Source organism: Haemaphysalis longicornis, unplaced genomic scaffold (genome assembly GCF_048455015.1).
Source record: "Haemaphysalis longicornis isolate Haplotype H1 unplaced genomic scaffold, Haemaphysalis longicornis Haplotype H1 scaffold_1, whole genome shotgun sequence".
NCBI lineage: Eukaryota > Metazoa > Arthropoda > Arachnida > Ixodida > Ixodidae > Haemaphysalis > Haemaphysalis longicornis.
The window spans coordinates 460094924-460113072 of record NW_027526203.1 but is presented as its reverse complement, the minus strand read 5'-3'; the positions used below and the strand labels follow the sequence as shown (position 1 = coordinate 460113072).

Below are 18149 nucleotides of genomic sequence, written 5' to 3'. Positions count from 1 at the left end.
TTCCGCACGGGATTTTGGCACCAAATGTAAAGAAAGGGATGAGCATGCAGCTCATTTTATATTGAATTCAATGGTATAACGTTTGCAGAAATCCTTGGAAAAAACAAACAACCTGAAAACGTCTGTAAGGCTAGGCACATATGCAAAAAACAAAAGGGAAGCTGAGAAAAGGGAAGCTACAAGTGACAGTTTCATCTATTGAGCATGTGAAAAAAAGAAACGATTTAGAACGTAGCTTGCTTTTCGCTCAACATGAGCATACCAAGTTTACATATGGCACTTGGCCTACAAACTGAACAAAAAAGCAAAGCCAGAACGTTGCTTCAGTTTTTATGCTGTTGGCAGCGGGCCATCACTCTTCGGCGACCAGGCCTGAGGTGGCAATTGTGCACCACAGTTGTAAACATTTATTTTGTTATGTTACTGTTTCATTTGTTGCAAGCAAATCGGCTCCAGGGCAATTTGCATTGCGTGAAATGAGTTGCAACGAAAGGGCCGGTAACAGAGTGCACCCACTGTTCTGTGACATGCATGCGCTTGGCTAGGTGGGATAACCATGTTTACGATTTGATCTACTTGTATGTCACATCACCACTGCGCTCACTGTGCACAGTTCGAGCCGTTACCATTCTCAAATCGCTCTATATGGTAACCTGCCGACGAGGAAGCGCAAGCCAGGAAGTGGGCCGACCCGACGCAGCATCATTGATAAATCATACAATGAAAACACTTCTCTTACACTGTCGGCAAGCGGCATCCTCCACCTATTTCTTTTCTTTGTTTGCTGCTGATCTAAAGATAGATGCACATTAGTGCACCCTCAGGTGAAATCATATTGCTAACACTACTGTCTCGGCAGCCCGCGGGAGCCCTAAGCCTACCTCCGTCTCGGCACCGTTCTTGCGATAAGTTGCCGCCAGACACGCAGAAAAGCGTATTCCAGGCGCTTTCTAATACTGTTCGTTCATTCTTTTGGTGATCGATAGACATGTTTACTTTATTTTTATGTCATTCGGGGCTTTTGCTCGTCGTCGCATAGACGAGTACATGAGCCGTTGCACTGTGATGCGTGTGCCGAGCAGACGACCCACGGCGCCCAGCCAATCAGGTTGCGCTCTGCAGTCACGTGCAGTCAGTAGCCAATTGGGTGGCGCGTTCCGTCTTGTTTCTACCCATTTATACTCTGTCAGTGACAAATTGAAGTGGTTCTGGCGGGGATTTGAAAAAGAAAAGACGCACTTCTGAATGAGACCAAGATGGACGCCATAGCACATGCAGAACCCGAGTGGCAAGCCGTCGAAAAAGTGCATTTTTGCATCGAATACTGGCAGATTTTAGCAGTTTTCGGTGCTATAAATTGATATTATGGCTCAAATATGTACTCCTGGTCTGGATATTTGGCTGGCAGGAAGAAAAATAGCTTTACATTCCGAAAATGGCAGTTTTGAAAAAGTGAATTTTTTTTGGGTCAAATTTCGGAATTGCAGGACCCACGTCTCCCCTTAATGAGTTCACCTAGTATGCGGCAACTTCCTAATTTAACGAAACAAGTAGATTTGCCAACTTTTCCAAGCCGATAAATGTTGCAAGACAGGAAGACAACAAAATATAAAGGACCACAATGAACAGCTTGCCCCATTAGGGCAGTGCTGGTTGCAGATGGCGACTTGGAAGGCACACTATTAGAAATCCTTCCATAGACGGCCTGGCAAAATGATTTTTAGCCCCCCTCTGGCTTGAAACTGTTTGAAAGATGCTTGTTCCTTATGTTGAGTTGCTGACTAATATCGCTTGCCCAACAAATACCTAGTTAGTCTTCCTGTTGGAACAGTAAAGAGCAGCTGCTCCAGATTTGCGGTGTCTGGGGTTAAAGGGGCCATGAATCCAAAATAAGTTAGGTTAGTAAAAAAGAGCGCTTTTTCCAAATAACAATTCCAGTACAGTCGAACACGGGTATATCGAATTATTGTCTATATCGAACTCCTAAACTATCCCCTTGAAAATTCTGTGTAAAAGTATAGGAATTCGTACGTTTATATCGAACCGTATTTTTCCCCGACATTGGGTATATCGAACGCCGCGCGAGCAGGAAGGTGCTCTTTGGCGGTCGCTGCACCCCCGATTGAGGTTGAGAAGGATGTGGAGGAATGCGCGGGCATGGTGAAGACTGGCTCGCGGAACTAATCCCCCCTACCTGAACGAATTTGCGCTTGCCCAGTCGGGCCCCGCTACCGGCCGCCGTAGTGTTAGCGGACGGAGCCCGGTATGCTAAATCTCTCTACGCACACAAGCCCGAACGCTCGGAAAATGTTCTTTTTTTTTTGTTTGTTTGTTTGCGGCTGCGTACGTTCCACGGCTTGCCGAAAAAAGTTTTTTTTTTCCTCTTTCTGGGTCTGTCTTCCCCTGATGTCGTCTCGGGAAAGGGAAGAGGGAACGAAGGTGCTGGCGGCCTCCTCCTTCTTTTGCATTTTGCTGCGGTTGCTGCTGTTTGGCGAGTTGTCCCGCACCTTTCGAAGATCACTGTTTCTCTCGGAGATGACCATCGCGAGCGCTTTGTTGGAGTCCGTTCAGAGAGCCTTGGAATTGTTACCTTCAAAGTTCTTGTAGTACGTGCGCGCTGCTCTTCGTTTGCGTGCGTGTTGTGCATGGTGTGCGAAGGCGCAGCGTACTGCTGAAATTTTCTAGTTGTGCAGCCTCGAGAAGATCGAGACCAGTCTTTAATTTCATTTCCAGGACGAAAAGAAGCAGGCCAGGATCAGCGATTTTTTTCACAGAAATAAAGCGTCCTGTTGCGTCGTGATTGCGGAATTAGTTGTCATTCTTGAATGCGACGATCGGTAAGTGATCGTCCGCCATAGGTGAGGTCTCAGAGCCCGTATTTTTTATATCGAATTTTTCATATATCGAACTATTTCGCGATCCCCTCGGAGTTCAATATATCCGTGTTCGACAGTATTACTGCAAGCTATTAAAATAAGTCAATGTTAAAGAAAACTGATAAAGCAGCTGGCAACTGCCCAGCCACTTTCAAGCAGTTTGACGTCACAATTTTTTTTTAGGTCAGCAGTGGTCAGCATAAACCATTGCAACTGGATGATTGTAGAGGGGCATATAGTTCCTTTTGATCGTTTCATTTGAATGCTGACTGTTGGAGTGCTGGCGCATAAGTCCTTCCTTGGAGTCTGTCAGAGGATCTAGATCAAGGTATACCAGAATTAGGAGTTTTGACGAAAACACATCTTGTCACTTATTTCTGTTTCACGTGGCTAGCCTTTGCTTCGTTGGGCTGCTTATGGTTAGCTCAACTCTAATTTTTCCACAGTTCTTGCCAGAGTGTCACGAGAATGTCTTATAAGTTTTTGTAAAGTTCGTGGCGAAACAGCTCTTAATATTATACAAAATGTTTTGCACTAATCTTGAAGCCGAAGGTGGTGGCACGTTGCATGCGATTGTATTCTTTGGCAGGCGTCCAGTCTGCAGCGGCAACCTGTTAGTAAAGTGTGGAACCAGTGGTGTCTGTGGTCTCACGAGCTTCATATTTCTGTGACAGTTCACAATTTTTTAAATGCGGAGCATCTTATAGTCTGGGAATGTCCGGCGTTGGCGTCCGCACTTACACTGCGCATGCGCAACTCTCCTCCTTCCGTCTCTCCCACAGCTGCACGATACTCCCGCCACTTCTTCTCTCGTACCAGCTGCGTGCACTTCCCTTTCGCTTCTCCCGCGTTCTCGCTTCTGCTTTCGCGGCGCTTGCGCATCTGTCCTCCTCTCGTCTCCTCTCCTTCAACCTTGAATGTAAATCGGGTAGCGCGCTGCGCGTGTTCAGTTCAGCGCTTGCTGCGGTTGACTCCACTTCACACCGTTCTTACGATGAAGTGTGATGGAAGCAACAGTCCCGTCAGTTAGTGGGTTGGCGCAAGCAAGTGTCAGCACCACCCCACAAACTAACAGCAACGCTACGTCCACTGAAGACACAGCTGCGCAGCGAAGGGCACGCGACGCTGAGCGGAACACAATGGAAACACAACGGAATCCCGAGATGCTCCTCATCTACTCAGCGTTCCCTTCGGGAAGATGGGGCTAATTTTTTCCATCATAAGACCTGGCGGCATGGATGTTCAGTTTGTTCGGGTGTTACTACACACCTAAACCGTTCAGTGTATCACGAAAATATGAACCACAACACACAAATAGCGCGATTTCTTTCTATTCATGCGAAATTGACACACGACTTAATTACAGTACCAACGTTTGGAAATCTGGCTTTCCACAAAGAGTATTTTTCTATTTTTCATGTTCTGGTTCTTATTTCCGTGTTCAGATTTCATTTGTCCATGACTGCACAATTTCTCTTCTCTGCAGGCAAGCTGAAAGGGCTGGACAGAGCCACCAAGTGTGGCTCTTTGCGACACCAGCCGCACACCGGAGGTGTTTCTGCAGGACCTCGGTGTTGAAGGCCATGCCTGGCTTATATTGTTCAATATGTTTTTCTCCCAACGTGTTGCGGTGCACAAGTTTGCTCCAATAAACAGGGTTCGCACAGGTACTTGAAAACCTTGAAAACCCTTGAATTTGAAAGTGTCAATTTCAAGGCCTGGAAAGTCCTGGAATTTTTAGCGATCTTTGAAAACCCTTGATTTTTCCGGAGAGAATCAATGGCCCTGTCTATTCACAAGAATATAAAGTGTTTGTCATGAATTCTAGGTGTTAACAAATGTAAAGAAACGTAACAATCAAGTTTCAGTGTATTGCGTGAAATTACAAGTTTGGTGGATTTTCATTATCACAAGGCAACATTGGGAGCAGGCACTTGTCAATCCAATCCATATCACGATACAATCCAGCAAAAGCCAGCTTTTGTTCTCTATCTTGCATCTAGCCTGTGGACGGCCTTTCATTGCATGTTTGCTGTGCCTCATACGCTCCATCTGCGTTTGCTTTTTCGTGCAAATGGTGGACGTGTACATAGTTCATCCTGCCTTGAATCAACACTTGCTCGATTTAATTTCAGCTGATACTCTTGCTGACAAAGCAGGAGATACAGGCAACATTAACTAAGTTTTGAAATCAAACAGCCTCAGCAAAACACCAAGAAAAAAGAAAAACCTGTAAATACCAGCCATGAAATAAGAAAAATAAAGCTGGGGGAGCATTTACGAACCCGTTAGTACCTATCTAGATGTGCACTAATGTGCTTAGGTATTGTGCAATAAAAAACTTTTGCATTGTGTTGGAAAAGTTATAAATAATCCCAGATAAAACATTAGATGGGGACCTTGAAAATGTGTTTTCTGGTCCTTGAAAATCCTTGAATTTTTGCTTTTGAAGCCTGTACGAACCCTGAATAAACCTTATTTCCTAAAAGAACCTTGCATTTTTATGTGCCACTATATGATCGCTGTGCTACGAAGAGTGGTCAGCTGAAAAGCTGCTGCCTCGGGTGGCACGTGGGAGTGTTGTGGTCATGGGCCGAGCACCTCGTAGTTGCCGTGCATGAGCAGCCTCGCAAAAAGGACATGCACGACTGCCCCTCTGCACAGGGTGCCGAGTGTGGCAAAGGCTGCAGTGCTCACTTGCAGGGCAGGTGCAAGGACTGCGATTGAGATTGTCGTCACGTACACTAGATAGATGGGCCACGGTGTTAAGGGCTTGGCATGCCGTGAGGTCGAATCTATGCCATAGCTGCTAGTTGCATCGCAAGCAGAGGGTGAATTTTGCAAGCATTGTGTGCTGCAGGGCATGCCTTTTGCAGTGCTCAGTTACGACAGCAAAGCAGCTGATGAACAAGACAGATTTGGTGCATTCAGGAGTACTTTGCCCCCAAGTGCTTATCATATAGTGTGGAAGAAGCTGTGCAAATGAAGCAAAGTGGAAACTGCCACGAGGAAGTGTCCAAAGACGGGAGCTGAAAACTGGCTTCAATCGTAAATAGCCAACGGCAGCTACAGGTTGGGAAAGCAAATAAAATCTGGACACTGTCTGGACCCTTATTTCCGCATGCCTCATCCGCATGTAAGGCGAACTGGAGGCTGCTGCCATTTTGGCAGGTGGCATGTCAAGTGTCTTGGTCCCAGGCTGCATATGCAATGAACGCTGGTCCTCAACCCCCATGCCACCATGCACGCGTTCGTGGTGGGTCACAAGGGGATGGAGACAAGTGACGTGCAGTTTGGCAAAATGGTAGCCCCCAGCTTGCCCCATGTTAAGTTCCAGTATGAGCTGGGATAAGGGAGACCCGACTAGTTATGCTAGAGCATAGTTTCATACTAATATACTAATATGAAACTATGCGCTGGAGTAACCACTACTAGCCCCAGCGGAATCTGAAGACTCGTGCATGGGCTCAAGTATTCACGCATTGTAGCCAAACTCTGGCTTCAGCAACAAATTTGAGGCTTTGTTGCCAGGTATACATGGGACATACCAGACAACACTGTCTTTCCTGGGGGTGACAGAGGCTCCGTTCGCTCTAAAGCCGCAGGGACCCAGACTGTCTCTGTCATTGTGGCCATTGGGAGAATTGCTCCCTGACAACCAGTGCATACACAATCTCTGAGCAGAGTCCCATGGAGCCAGCTGGGAGGGTACCCGTCATGTCTGTGAGAGTAGGGACAAACGCCAACACTCCATGAACAGAGGAAAGAAGGTGTCAGTTGGAGACCAATGAGAGAGAGAGAAACAACTTTTACTGAGCCCTTTAAATAAGGTGTGCGCGCAGGCACCAGATGGGGTGGTTCCCTAGTCACGGGACCCATATGTGTCCAGCAGCTCCTGGGCCCTGGCCACCAGTCCGTACTGAGTGGCGAGGTCGGGGCTGGACAGCAACGTCTCCCATCGCTCGAGGGGGTTGGGGATAGGGGTGGGTGGAAGGGAAGGTGGGGGGGTCTTGAGTTTCGTGCAGTCCCCTATGATGTGTGCGAGAGTGCCTCTCTTCTCCTTGCAGAACGGGCACGAGCTGTCGTGCTCGGCAGGGTACATCCTGTTCAGGAGCACAGGATGCGTTAGCGACCCCGCTTGCATGCGACGAACGATCGTCTGCTGTCGCCTGTCCAGCTGCGGATGCGGACCGGGAAGCCTACATCGCTCGTTTCGGTACATTTGGACAATATCTTTGTAGCTCGTGGCGGGGTGCGGTAGCTCGTCCTCGGCCCGGATTGACATTTCTCGGGCGTGGTGGTCGGCAAGGAGGTTGCCTTCCACCTGCGAGTGAGCCGGGACCCACACGAGCTTGATCGCTCGTCCCGGTGGTCTTCGTTTGTTCAGAATGGCTAGTGCCGCGGGAGAGACTCTCCCCCTCCGGTAGCGCGCGTATGCTGTCTTGGAGTCGGTTACCACGGTCTTCGCCTCCGGTGTAGCCAGGGTGAGGGCCACGGCCACCTCTTCTGCTTCAGCCGGGTCCTTTGTGCGCACCGACGCACTGGTGACCAGCTTGTCGATGGTGGTAACGACCGCCGTTGCCTTCGTGCCGTGTTTCGGGAGCGAAGCGTCGACGTAGAGTACCCGAGGGTCCTCTTCCAGCTGCCGGGCCAGAACTTTGGCCCGCGCCGATCGCCTCTCGTCGTGCCTTCCCGCTTGCATGTTACGAGGGAGGGGTTTAGTCTCGATCGATTTTTGCCACTCCTTGGGTAGCGCTACCGTCTCTGGCTGTGGTTCGATCTGCCATCCGATCTTTCTCAGGACGGCCCGGCCGTGCTCGGTCTTGCTCAGCCGTATTCGTTGGTTCGACAGGTGAGCCTCCATCAGCTCTTCCGCGGTGTTGAGCGTGCCCCTGTCCATCAGACGTTGCGTCGACGAGTACATTGGCATGCCCATGGCGGTCTTTGTTGCTTTTCTTATGGTCGCGTTAAGCGCTTCCCTGTCCGCCTTCGTCAGCCAGAGGTACGGGGCAGAGTAGGTGATTCGCGACACGACGAAAGCCTGCACCAGGCGCAAGGCGTCTTCTTCCTTGAGTCCTCTGTTGCGGTTGGCAACTCTCCTGATCATGCTCGTAATCTGTTCTGACGTGTTCTTGATTTTTGTCAAAGCCGCGAGAGTCTGTACTCCGGTGCCTCATTCACAAGTTGCGTGGTATTGTGGGTACAGTGCACCACACACTGCTGGCGAGGAAGCTAACACGATTGTGACCATGCCGCTGGCAAAGATGCCCGCCCCCACAACTGGCAAAGACCACTGCAATCAAGGCAGAAGTAGAAGCGAACACAATGCAACATGTCTACTCGAAATAAGCGCAACGCGAATACGAGCAACCTGTACCATGCTGTAACCAAGAAAAACTAGGACTGGCAAGGGCAGCACGGAATACTTACAATCAAAACTGGAAAAGGGTTCATTAAGAACCAACAGACTGCTTTAACATCTGGCAGTAGCTCTTATTTATGGATCACCAAGGTCAAGATGTCATAATCACTGATGGAGGTGGCAGCCATAAAGTGTCGAACGCTCTAGACTGGCTCCCATGGACTTGAACATTGGGTGTACACAAACCTGCTCATTTCTTGTTGTGTGGGGGAGGGTGTTGTAAAGTAGCCACTCCTTATTCATGCCCAATATTGTTAGTACTATCAGGACCATCGTCAGAAGGGCTCTCGGCTGCTCTCGCTGCTCTCGTAAGCGGTGCGGATGATGATTTTTAATGCAATTTGCCATCGCATCGTGAACTCCTTTCTCATATGTGCTGCCTCGTTTGAAACTTTAGTCCCATTTGTGCAGCGGTAACCAGCTGTTGCTTAAGATGGCGAGTGAAGCGCAACTCTGGTCCCCATGGAGGAAAGGATTTCCTTCATGCTGCTCCCCTAGGGGAGCTATATGCAGGAACTCTAGCCACATATGAGCTGTAGCGTCATATGTGAGAATTAGTGAAGTAAACTAGAATCCTATTCTAGTTCACTCTAGCTTTAGGAAGGGAAAAATTGCTCCGAAATCCGCACCTTGGTTCCCTCATGGCCGCTGTAAAGATCCCACAGCGCAATTATGATCGGGCTCTGCAGTACTACAGGGGCACAAGACAACTTGGAGCCATTCGCAATGGCTGCCACAGATGTCTCCGTCTTCGTCGAGCTGCAGATCCTGAAATGGTAGACCTGGTTCTTGGCAGAAATACCAACTGTGGCGCAGACGCAGAAGGCCCCCGTTTTCTGCGAAACAAAGCAGAGTGCGCAGCCGGCAGAAACGACAGACCCAGCTGACTGCCTTCTTTGTGCCTCAATAAAGGCTTTTTTTCACCGAATATCTTGCACTTACTATTTCTGCAGAGTGGTCATGACTAATTCGGCTGTATACTTACTGCACTTCAAGACGCAGTCGCTATGTTGAATAATTGCTTATATCGATTTTTTTCATAATTTCGTTCACTTCATTATAACGAGGGTTAGCTATAGTTCTTTTTTTGGCATGTAAACTACGCCCAGGAAGCGACAATACATGTCATGTACGAGAAGCACTCCAGATGTTTGAAACGTACAAGGCTGATTTAGATCTCCCGAGATTCACTTTTAGGTAGTGTCGATTGCAATGACTAAGGGAGCGATTCGACAGCCGACACGAGAGCGGGAGGCGTATAGCGTGAAACTCTAATACTGTACCGCTACACCATGGAGGCTGAACCAACGGAGCCATATCAAAAGAATAGAATGAGTGTTGCAAGCAAACCAGTAGATGGCGCCAGTGGGGGTGCATCTAGGCGACCAGGTTTGTCAATCACGCGACTGGAGGGCAGACACAATATCGTCGAAGACTGTACTAAATTATGTACAGTAAACCCTTGTAACAACAGAGTCACTTATAGGCAATCTCGCTTTATTCAAACTGTTCCACGATCCCCGCTGCAGTGCCCAGAGAGCACGCCCAGTCGAAATATGCTCTTCCAACAGGAACCACAGCACATTTAATCAGTACTACAGTCTCTGCCTGAGCCTTCATAAATGAATTTTCTTCTGCTATGTAAACACTGCAATTTTGCGTTAGAACAATGGTTTGGGCTAGTTGGTGCATACTAATCGAAATTTTCCTTTTAACTTGTCTGTCCCCATTTACACCAAGCACTATATTGCTCCAAAGGAAACTAATTGCACGTGAAAAGAATAACCACTCATCCTCGGATTTTTGAAGCAGTCCTTGGCTCATGTAATGCATAGTGCAAATATTTACGAAGTGCGATTTCAGATACAGTGCTTGAACTTTTGTTATCCTGAATTCTGAGTCTCAGGTTCCAATACAAAAAATAAATTTCAAACCGTATTATGGTTCTGCATGCCTTAAATACACAATGTCCATTCGCTTTTACAAAATATGCTGTTCTCAGAAAAGGTCTCAGTAAGTGACCACATTCATTTATAAACTTTTAATTGTTCTGTGCCTCACCTTATGGATACTCAATTTTCTTCAGCAGTTTTATTACCATAATTCTTCCTCTGTAGAGAAAGAACTCTGGCTGCATGTTTTCTGTACATTATAACAAAATTACTTTTTTATTGTTTTTAACACCTTTTATCTTCCCTTTTCCTGCTCATAATTTGTTTTAAACAAAAACCCGAAGAATGCAGCGCACACTGTTCCACATGGGAACAAGAAATGGATTTGTTGCTATCTAGCTGCTGTGATGGTAGCTGGTTGAACTAGCTTTCGTTGTTTTGCTATGGCACACCTTCAGCTTATGTGCAAATTATGACACAGCTAATCACGACCACGAGTTTGCAGAGTCTGTACGGGTCAAAATTACAGTGCCACATTGTTCATTTATTCCAATCACAAGGCCTGAATGCAACAACTGCAGCAAAGAATTCGTGAGCACAGCTGCATCACACATTTTTCCCCTCTGTAAAACAAAGCCCCACAGCTTGGCTGTGGACCTTGAACTCAGATCGCAATCAGCAGCAGGACTGCAGGTGAAACCTTGCACCATTGTTAACTGAGTTGGGCAGCGTTATTAGTACTAATATAGTTAAGTTGCCTTGAAGAATGAAGCACACATTTGTGAGGTTGCAAGTTTTTCAATCCAGCTGACAATTTAAACACAGCACACCATCAAACTACAATAAAATTGTTTATTAATTAAACTAACCAAAACGCAGAAATATATACTGTTAAAAAAGTACCAGAAAAAAAAAAAGATGCAATCGCAAGCCCACTATAGGCAAACATGTGCACATACAAAAATAAATAAAACTATAACCTCTGTCGAAATGAAACCTAGAGACAATCACCACAACATGATTAAAGAAACCCTTTGATAAAGTGCACAACTCTGCCAATGGAAGCAAGCCTCGCTACTGCTCTTAACAGGACCTGCAACAAATTACCAAACCTGAACACTCAAGTTTAATCTCTGCTTGCAAACTGGCATTCATGCACCATATAAACAGCAACAAACTTTATTCCTATTCACTCACTAGAAAGAGCAAACCAGCAGGTTATAAAGCAACGAGACCTACAAGCATTATGCACAAAGTACACCACCCAGCATTGCTAGAAAATGTAACCGTCAAATGCTATGGGTTGTTTAAGCACACAGGCCGAAGAAATATAGTTCTCTACTAACCGCAACTCAGAGAATGAATGCAGAAAACTTAGTTGGCACACTACAGGTTTCTCACAAGCCACCACAATGCACTATCACAGGAAGGAAGACGGGAGAAAATAGGAAAGTACTTTCTCTCTCTCTTTCATAATCCACCTATTTCATTAAATATAATAAATATATACAAGTATATTTTTTATTTTCCAAAGATAAACCGACTTTGAGAAAAGAAACCTTCGGTATACATATTGCTGAGGCAACGACTGTGCGCAACATTTTGCTTATGGTGCTTATGGCTAAACACTTGCAGGCTGAGGGAGCGATTTCACAAGGACTGCCAAAGCCCACTAAATAATTTGGAATGCCTGATGCTAAATTGTGAAACAGAAAATAAATGTGCGTGCACAGGCCTTGACGACATTGAACCATGGTGAAGCACTATCATAATAAACTAAAACAAAGAAGCTTGTTAATGGTGGCACCACAATATAAAATACAATAAATAGAGTTCCTACTGGTCCGATTGTAAATAGCAAATATTTGCGCACACTATTTCAGCCACAGCAAGTCTGTGGTAAACAGCAAGTAAGAACATGCTCATGATTACGATTAAAAAAAAAAAAAATTCTTTACGGATTTCGAGTAGGAACGTTACAGGCAAAACTGTGTTTGTATCCACATTTGCAGGAGAGTCAGGCAATCTGGTAACATTTGCCAGCATTTTATAAAACCAACTGTATAACAGCCCTCTGTAGAGCTATTATGGAGACAGCTGTTATAATCAATGCAATGGTTGTTAATGGCTTCCATTTGGCACACTTTTACAGTAACAAGATCTAACGATAACTACTGCAACAAAAAAGGCGGAAAGGCAGAGCTGCCTTAATGCTCTCTCTCCAGATCAAGCGTACGAGCCATGTTCAACAAAGCTGTGCCCTCCATGAACACATGATCACGGCACAAAGTGTGATTTGCTAAACGACAAGCAACGTCACAAGGCAAATTTTAGCATTCAAGCTCTAAGACATAGCCTCTTTTCAGGAGTACAGGCTGCATTCATGCCATTACCGTATTTACCCGATTCTAACGCGCACCTTTTTTCCGCAAAAATAGACCGAAAAATCGCATGCGCGTTAGAATCGGATACGAAACCGAAACTGCCGAAACAGCTGAAATTTCGTTCCACCCATCGCCATCGCCATCTCAAGATGGCGCCAAAGCTTTTAGCAACAATTTTTCGGATCTAGGAGCCTAGACTTTTCTTTCGGCGTTCACACAAATCGTCAAATTATTCCACTTGCGTGCTTGATAACAGCAATGACAGCAGCGGCAACGAAGGTGCGCCGCTTCCGTGGCTTACGAGCGACTCCCACGCGTTCACAACGAGCGGTTGGCTGAAGCGTATGCATCTGGAGAAGCTCGCGGGATGGGCATGCGAGGCGTGGGCCACGATCCCATCGAACATGGTTGAACGTTCGTTCAGAAGTGTGGCATCGCGAACGGGCTTGGCGGCACCAATGACGAGATGTTGCGGTCAGCGGAAGGCGACAAGGAGCTCTCGGAGAGCGACGAGGAGTGAGATGAGTGAGACTACTTCGGGGAATAAATCGCCCGTTTCTCTCGCATTCGTTTTTCTTGCTCACAAAGTTCCTTGCGCGTTACAAACAGAGGTGCAAGTTTTTTCGGTTTTTTGCCTGGAAAATCAAGTGCGCGTTAGAATCAGGGGCGCGTTAGAATCGGGTAATTACGGTAAACCGTTCTGATCAGGCTGAACTGCCTTCGCTACTTAGACCCACACCAGAAAAGCCTCGCTACTTGCGCCCACACCAGAAAAGCAGTATAAAATTTGTGGCGACTAAGGACCAATTAGAGCAAATACACGAGTGTGCCAAATTACACAAAAGCTCGGACAGCCAGACTCGAACTCGGTTGTCCACATCAAGTCAGCCCCACGATGTGCAGGCTATTAATTCTGACACATCTAAAAGCAAAAAAATGTGATTCATACTTTTTACACATACAGTGCAACACTATCATTATCTCTGCATTAAATTTACTCAATGGGATAGCACGAGAACCACGACAAACAGGACATAATGTTATCATTCTAAAAACCCTTCATTGCTCAGTTGCCTAGCTGATGTTTCTGTTCTTCACACAGAGGCAGCACTCCATAGGGGTGCACATCTGGGGTAAGCCAAAACGATCTGAGAAGGCTGAGTGAAGCATACATTTTGCGTGCCTAATCTAAATTTTTTCATTAAAGTAAGAATGCCATGCAGCCCATAAAAACAGAATGAAAGCAGCAGCAATAGAGATCGGCAAACGAGCACTAATTTGTAATCATGAAACCTTGAAAACTGAAAGTGGATGCATTAAGGAAGACCAATTGGTAAATGACCAAGATGACGCTGAAAACTGACAACAGGCATTAACCAGGAGAGCATTCTAAACAGCCAACTATAAAAGGGCTCAAAGTTGGGAAAGTTGGGCATTCTGAACAGCCAAGTCTGAAAAATGCCTCGCACAGCCTTGATAAAAAAAAACATTTTCTTGCCAGTGGCACATCAATAATGGGGCAAACTTGGCAGCTAGCCACTGGACACGAGATATCCGAGTTTCCGAAAAGTTAGAGCGACAATAACCAAATTGATTGGCAGCCTGCAAGTGCAGAACTTTGAATGAAAAATCTCAAGATTGTGCTATGCCAAAAAGAAGGACCTTCACGTCCTGTTCAGGTAAGCAGGATATGTTACAATTTCGGTAGACAAAAGTACAAAAGGCACGCTTACTTTGCGTGCATTCGCTTATTAATCCAACAGGGATGCAGTGTCACACAAAAGGTACATTAAGTATAGTATCATGCAAAGCCTACCCACTGAGCTACGTAAAACACAGTCACCTTCAATCTGCTAACATACTAAGCACCCAATGTACTCTGGAGCACCTATTGTCAGAGGAACAGAAAAATCAAGGTAACAAAAGCATGCCAAAAGTTGCACTGCTCTTGGAAAGCCATGGTCACAGTGCACAAGAAAATATTGGGGCCACTTTATTGCCTCAGCTGACAACTGGACAAAAGGTAGCAAACTGCTGTGCAAAGCAGCCCTTTCAGTTAGCATGCATACTCCCTGCCCAGTAGAGTGGCAGCTGTGACTTTCAGGAATGGGTCAATGCAGTTCGTAACACGCACACACACACACACACACACATACACTTGTGCTATGGCAGCAACCCAGCCCAGAGACAACCAGAGTAATAGTATACTGAATTATCACAAAAGCCAACAGCAAGTAGTTATCAAACCTGAAATGCTCACTGGAAGCTTAGCAGAGGGGGGGGGGACAGGTGGGTGCAAAAAGTCGGCTGGCCTTGCGACATGTTGCGGGCACATACACAAATTCAAGCACGATCCGTGCTGCCTTGGGCCCGAAGTCGCACAGTAGGCCACAAAGCTCCTTCACACTGCCTATCGTAGAGACATTATGTCACCCTTTCATACTGGCCCACATAGTTGACAGCATGCTGTGACACACAAGGAAAGACACAAAACCAGATTTGCAAGCCCAAATGCAGACAGCTCTTTAGATCACATTGCTCCCTTTTCGGTTTGCTTCCTTTTTAAGCACTACCAGCAGAAGATGTCCCAGGCCACTGTGATTTCGAGCAAAGGGGCAACCATTTGTGCTGCAATAGAAGAGCTTGGCAGTTCGTGCACTGTCATCGACGCGGCTTAACTTGGAAACGTAGCTTCTTCCGTCAAGCAGCCTTACTTCAGGCCACAGGCTTGGGCTTGTCACCGATGCCTCCAGCAAGTTCATAAACCTTCATGCCAACTTCGTATGCCAGTTTGTTGGCTGCATCCTGAAATTACACAAACCAAGTTTCACACAAAACCCCGGAAAGCTGCTTGTGTCACACACCTGGGGCGGTATTCTCATAACTGTCCCTTTCGAAAACGTCCCTTTTGCGTCCCTTTCATCGTGACGTACTTCCGGTTAAGCAGTGGGCCTTTGATTCAAATACCGTAACTGTTCTTGCAAACGCATTTTAAAGAACTGAAACCGTATCGGAGTATCTTTTATGTGTTTATTGTTGCGCGAGCGAACCAACAATAAGGCGACGAAAAATCCTTTGCTCCAAATCGTCTGCACCGAGTAGCCACGGCTCATCGCTCCGCCGTGCTTGCATGGCGTCACATCCGGGTGTTCGCTTTTGGCCAATCAGGGCTCGCTCAAAAGGCACTTTTGAAAGGGACACAAAAGGGACAAAACACAGGAATACCGCCCCTGGCTGAAAAATATTTTGATTCTTACAAAATAAAAAAAGGAGGAGGAGGAGAAGAGAGATGACTTTCATGCTGTCAAGTTTTAACCACAGACTACTATACAAAGCCAGCTTGTCAAAATTTTGTTATAAACAAGCTTGCACTATACATGACCTATGTTGTTAATTATTTTACACCCGTGCTCCACAGGCCTGCCTAATACCTGTGCTCCACAGGCATGTCAAATGACTTTGAGCCGAACGTTCTTCGACTTAAATGTTATTGTTATGCTCCTTCACTACATCTTTTAACAGCATTTGGTTCAAAGTATATTTGGGGGTCTCGAACGACTTACCTGGGAGCTGGCCTCTGCATAAACACGGACAATATCTTCGGTTCCAGATGGCCTGGGATGAAATCGTAAATATTGTTAATGGCTAGCATGCTCCAGTACCAATGCAAACGAAAAAATGCACATTTTTAAAATTTCTGCACAAATGTGACTGAACCAGAAAAAAAAAAAAGTGCGCACAGCCACTAAGATTGAAACAAGAGGGCGCTAAAATTTTGTCAATCAGTTTTCTGCATAACTATGTTCGTAGTCAAGCATTAGTCCTGGTGTTTGCACAACTTCATTCTCAAAGCAACAGTATCAGATTTTAAAGGACAGGGGTGGACGCGGGCGTGAGCCTTTTGGAGCAGCTCAGGGAGCAGCAATAATGCTGTTTGGGGCAGCTTTGGAGCATCAAAAGGTGCATTTGAGAGCAGTGCAAGCCTGCATGGGAGCAAATTATTAGGGTCAAACTTAATTTTTTGCATTTTTTATTTCTGATAAACACACACAAAAAAATTTAAATGGTTCTTACTAACATTTAATATTGAAACGCCTCCATCTGGACAAATTAAAAAGATGTGCCTCCATCGTTAAAAAATCACAGCTGACACAACAATCAACTAAAAAACAACTTGAGTTAAGCAATGCCTTGAATAGATACACCCGACTGACTTCAGACGAATGAAAAATAAATGAGTGCATTATTGCAACACCACTGCTGGTATGCGTAACGACCAAGAGAAGACTAGTGATAGGCGAAATGCTCCCTTTTCCACCCAATAAGAAGAATACCGTCATCCTACACCTAACAAGCCTGGGGAAAAAAATAATCACCATGCTCTCGTCAATGCGTCACAGGCAAGAGAAACTAAAAGGGAATTAGAGATAAATGATGCCTCGCATACTATACCTGAGCACACCTCAGACAAATAAAAAATGAGTGTCCACCTTTACAGAACGCAAGAAGATGAAAAAAAGTCAACACGCCTTTTTAAGAGAAAGATGGTTAAAACGCAAAGCTTTCTCTCTGCAACCTGAGTCAAAGTCAGAGTACAAAATCCACACTGCTTCAACTGCGTCGGAATGGCGCAATCGGATAGACGTCAGCTTCATAACGCAAGGGGCCCAGGTTCGACTCTGACCACGGGAAGGGTTTTCTTTTTGTGAAAACCACTGCGTAAAGTTGGCTTTCCTGTAGCGCATTTTGTGCAAAAAACAACATCATCAGTGAGGCATAGCAATGCAGGCTATGCAGGCTCTACTGTAGGTTCTGATGCAGGTTCTACTGTAGTGCCGCCACAGAGACAGCAGAAAATTGAGATCAGCGACATAAAGCAGAAAGTCTTTACAGAGTACGACTGAGCGCAACACATCGCGAAGGGCTGCTCAACAAATGCATCTAACAGCTCCCTGCGCAATGGAACTCGCACCAAACATCATTTCAATGCTGCCTCACATTTTGCTGCCCACTAAGGCACCGTTTGGGAGAAGTTTTGGCGCAGGATGGTGGAGGAAAAGCAGAACGAATGGTGCAGCCCTTCCACTCCTGAAAGGAGAACTGACATGAAATTTCAAAGCTGAGGTATTTAACAAGCTTCCCTTGCATATGGAGATACCCCCAGCAAGTTTCAACAGTAGCCATTCAGTATGACACATTTTAAATCAATTTTGATCTTTGCATGCACACAGACGCTCAAAATGGATACCCTTTCGACATCGGCATCAGCGAGACGCAATGAGCACCTTGCCCCAAACTGCCAAAATAGGGCCCCCATGACGTAGCCAAGGCACTGGCTGCTGTTGGCACACGCTGCTCCGCCTTGTGCATCACATCACCGTTTTGGGACTGACGTCATGCTGCCCGGGTGTGTGAGACCATGGCCGGTCTGGAGGCTGATCTGGCGTGCGTGTCCAGACCGGCCATGGCGCAACGTGAACAGTGACATCAAGAGCAAGAGCACCGTCCTGTCACAGCGGCTGCCGCAGTGTTGGTTTCACAGAAACCGAGACTGACAAGAATAAACGTGGCCGTA

The 18149-nt window shown here is 46.2% G+C and overlaps 2 protein-coding genes across 7 annotated transcripts in view; one reads left to right on the top strand and one right to left on the bottom strand.

Moving 5' to 3' along the window:
* The window catches only part of LOC144156131 (uncharacterized), a 31331-nt gene extending 25964 nt beyond the window's left edge, over nt 1–5367 (top strand). For all 6 annotated transcript variants that reach the window (XM_077687961.1, XM_077687960.1, XM_077687959.1 and 3 more), the window contains one exon: nt 4363–5367. In XM_077687961.1, coding sequence (XP_077544087.1) covers nt 4363–4454 — 92 coding nt within the window. In that variant the 3' untranslated portion in view covers nt 4455–5367. The remainder of the gene's footprint in view (nt 1–4362) is intronic.
* A 5661-nt stretch (nt 5368–11028) lies between these two features.
* Nucleotides 11029–18149, bottom strand: part of Nst (phosphoglucomutase 3-like protein nst) — a 34897-nt gene continuing 27776 nt past the window's right edge. The window contains exons 15-16 of the mRNA XM_077687954.1: nt 16138–16189; nt 11029–15379 (exon numbers count right to left, since the gene is read on the bottom strand). Coding sequence (XP_077544080.1) covers nt 15290–15379; nt 16138–16189 — 142 coding nt within the window. The 3' untranslated portion in view covers nt 11029–15289. The remainder of the gene's footprint in view (nt 15380–16137; nt 16190–18149) is intronic.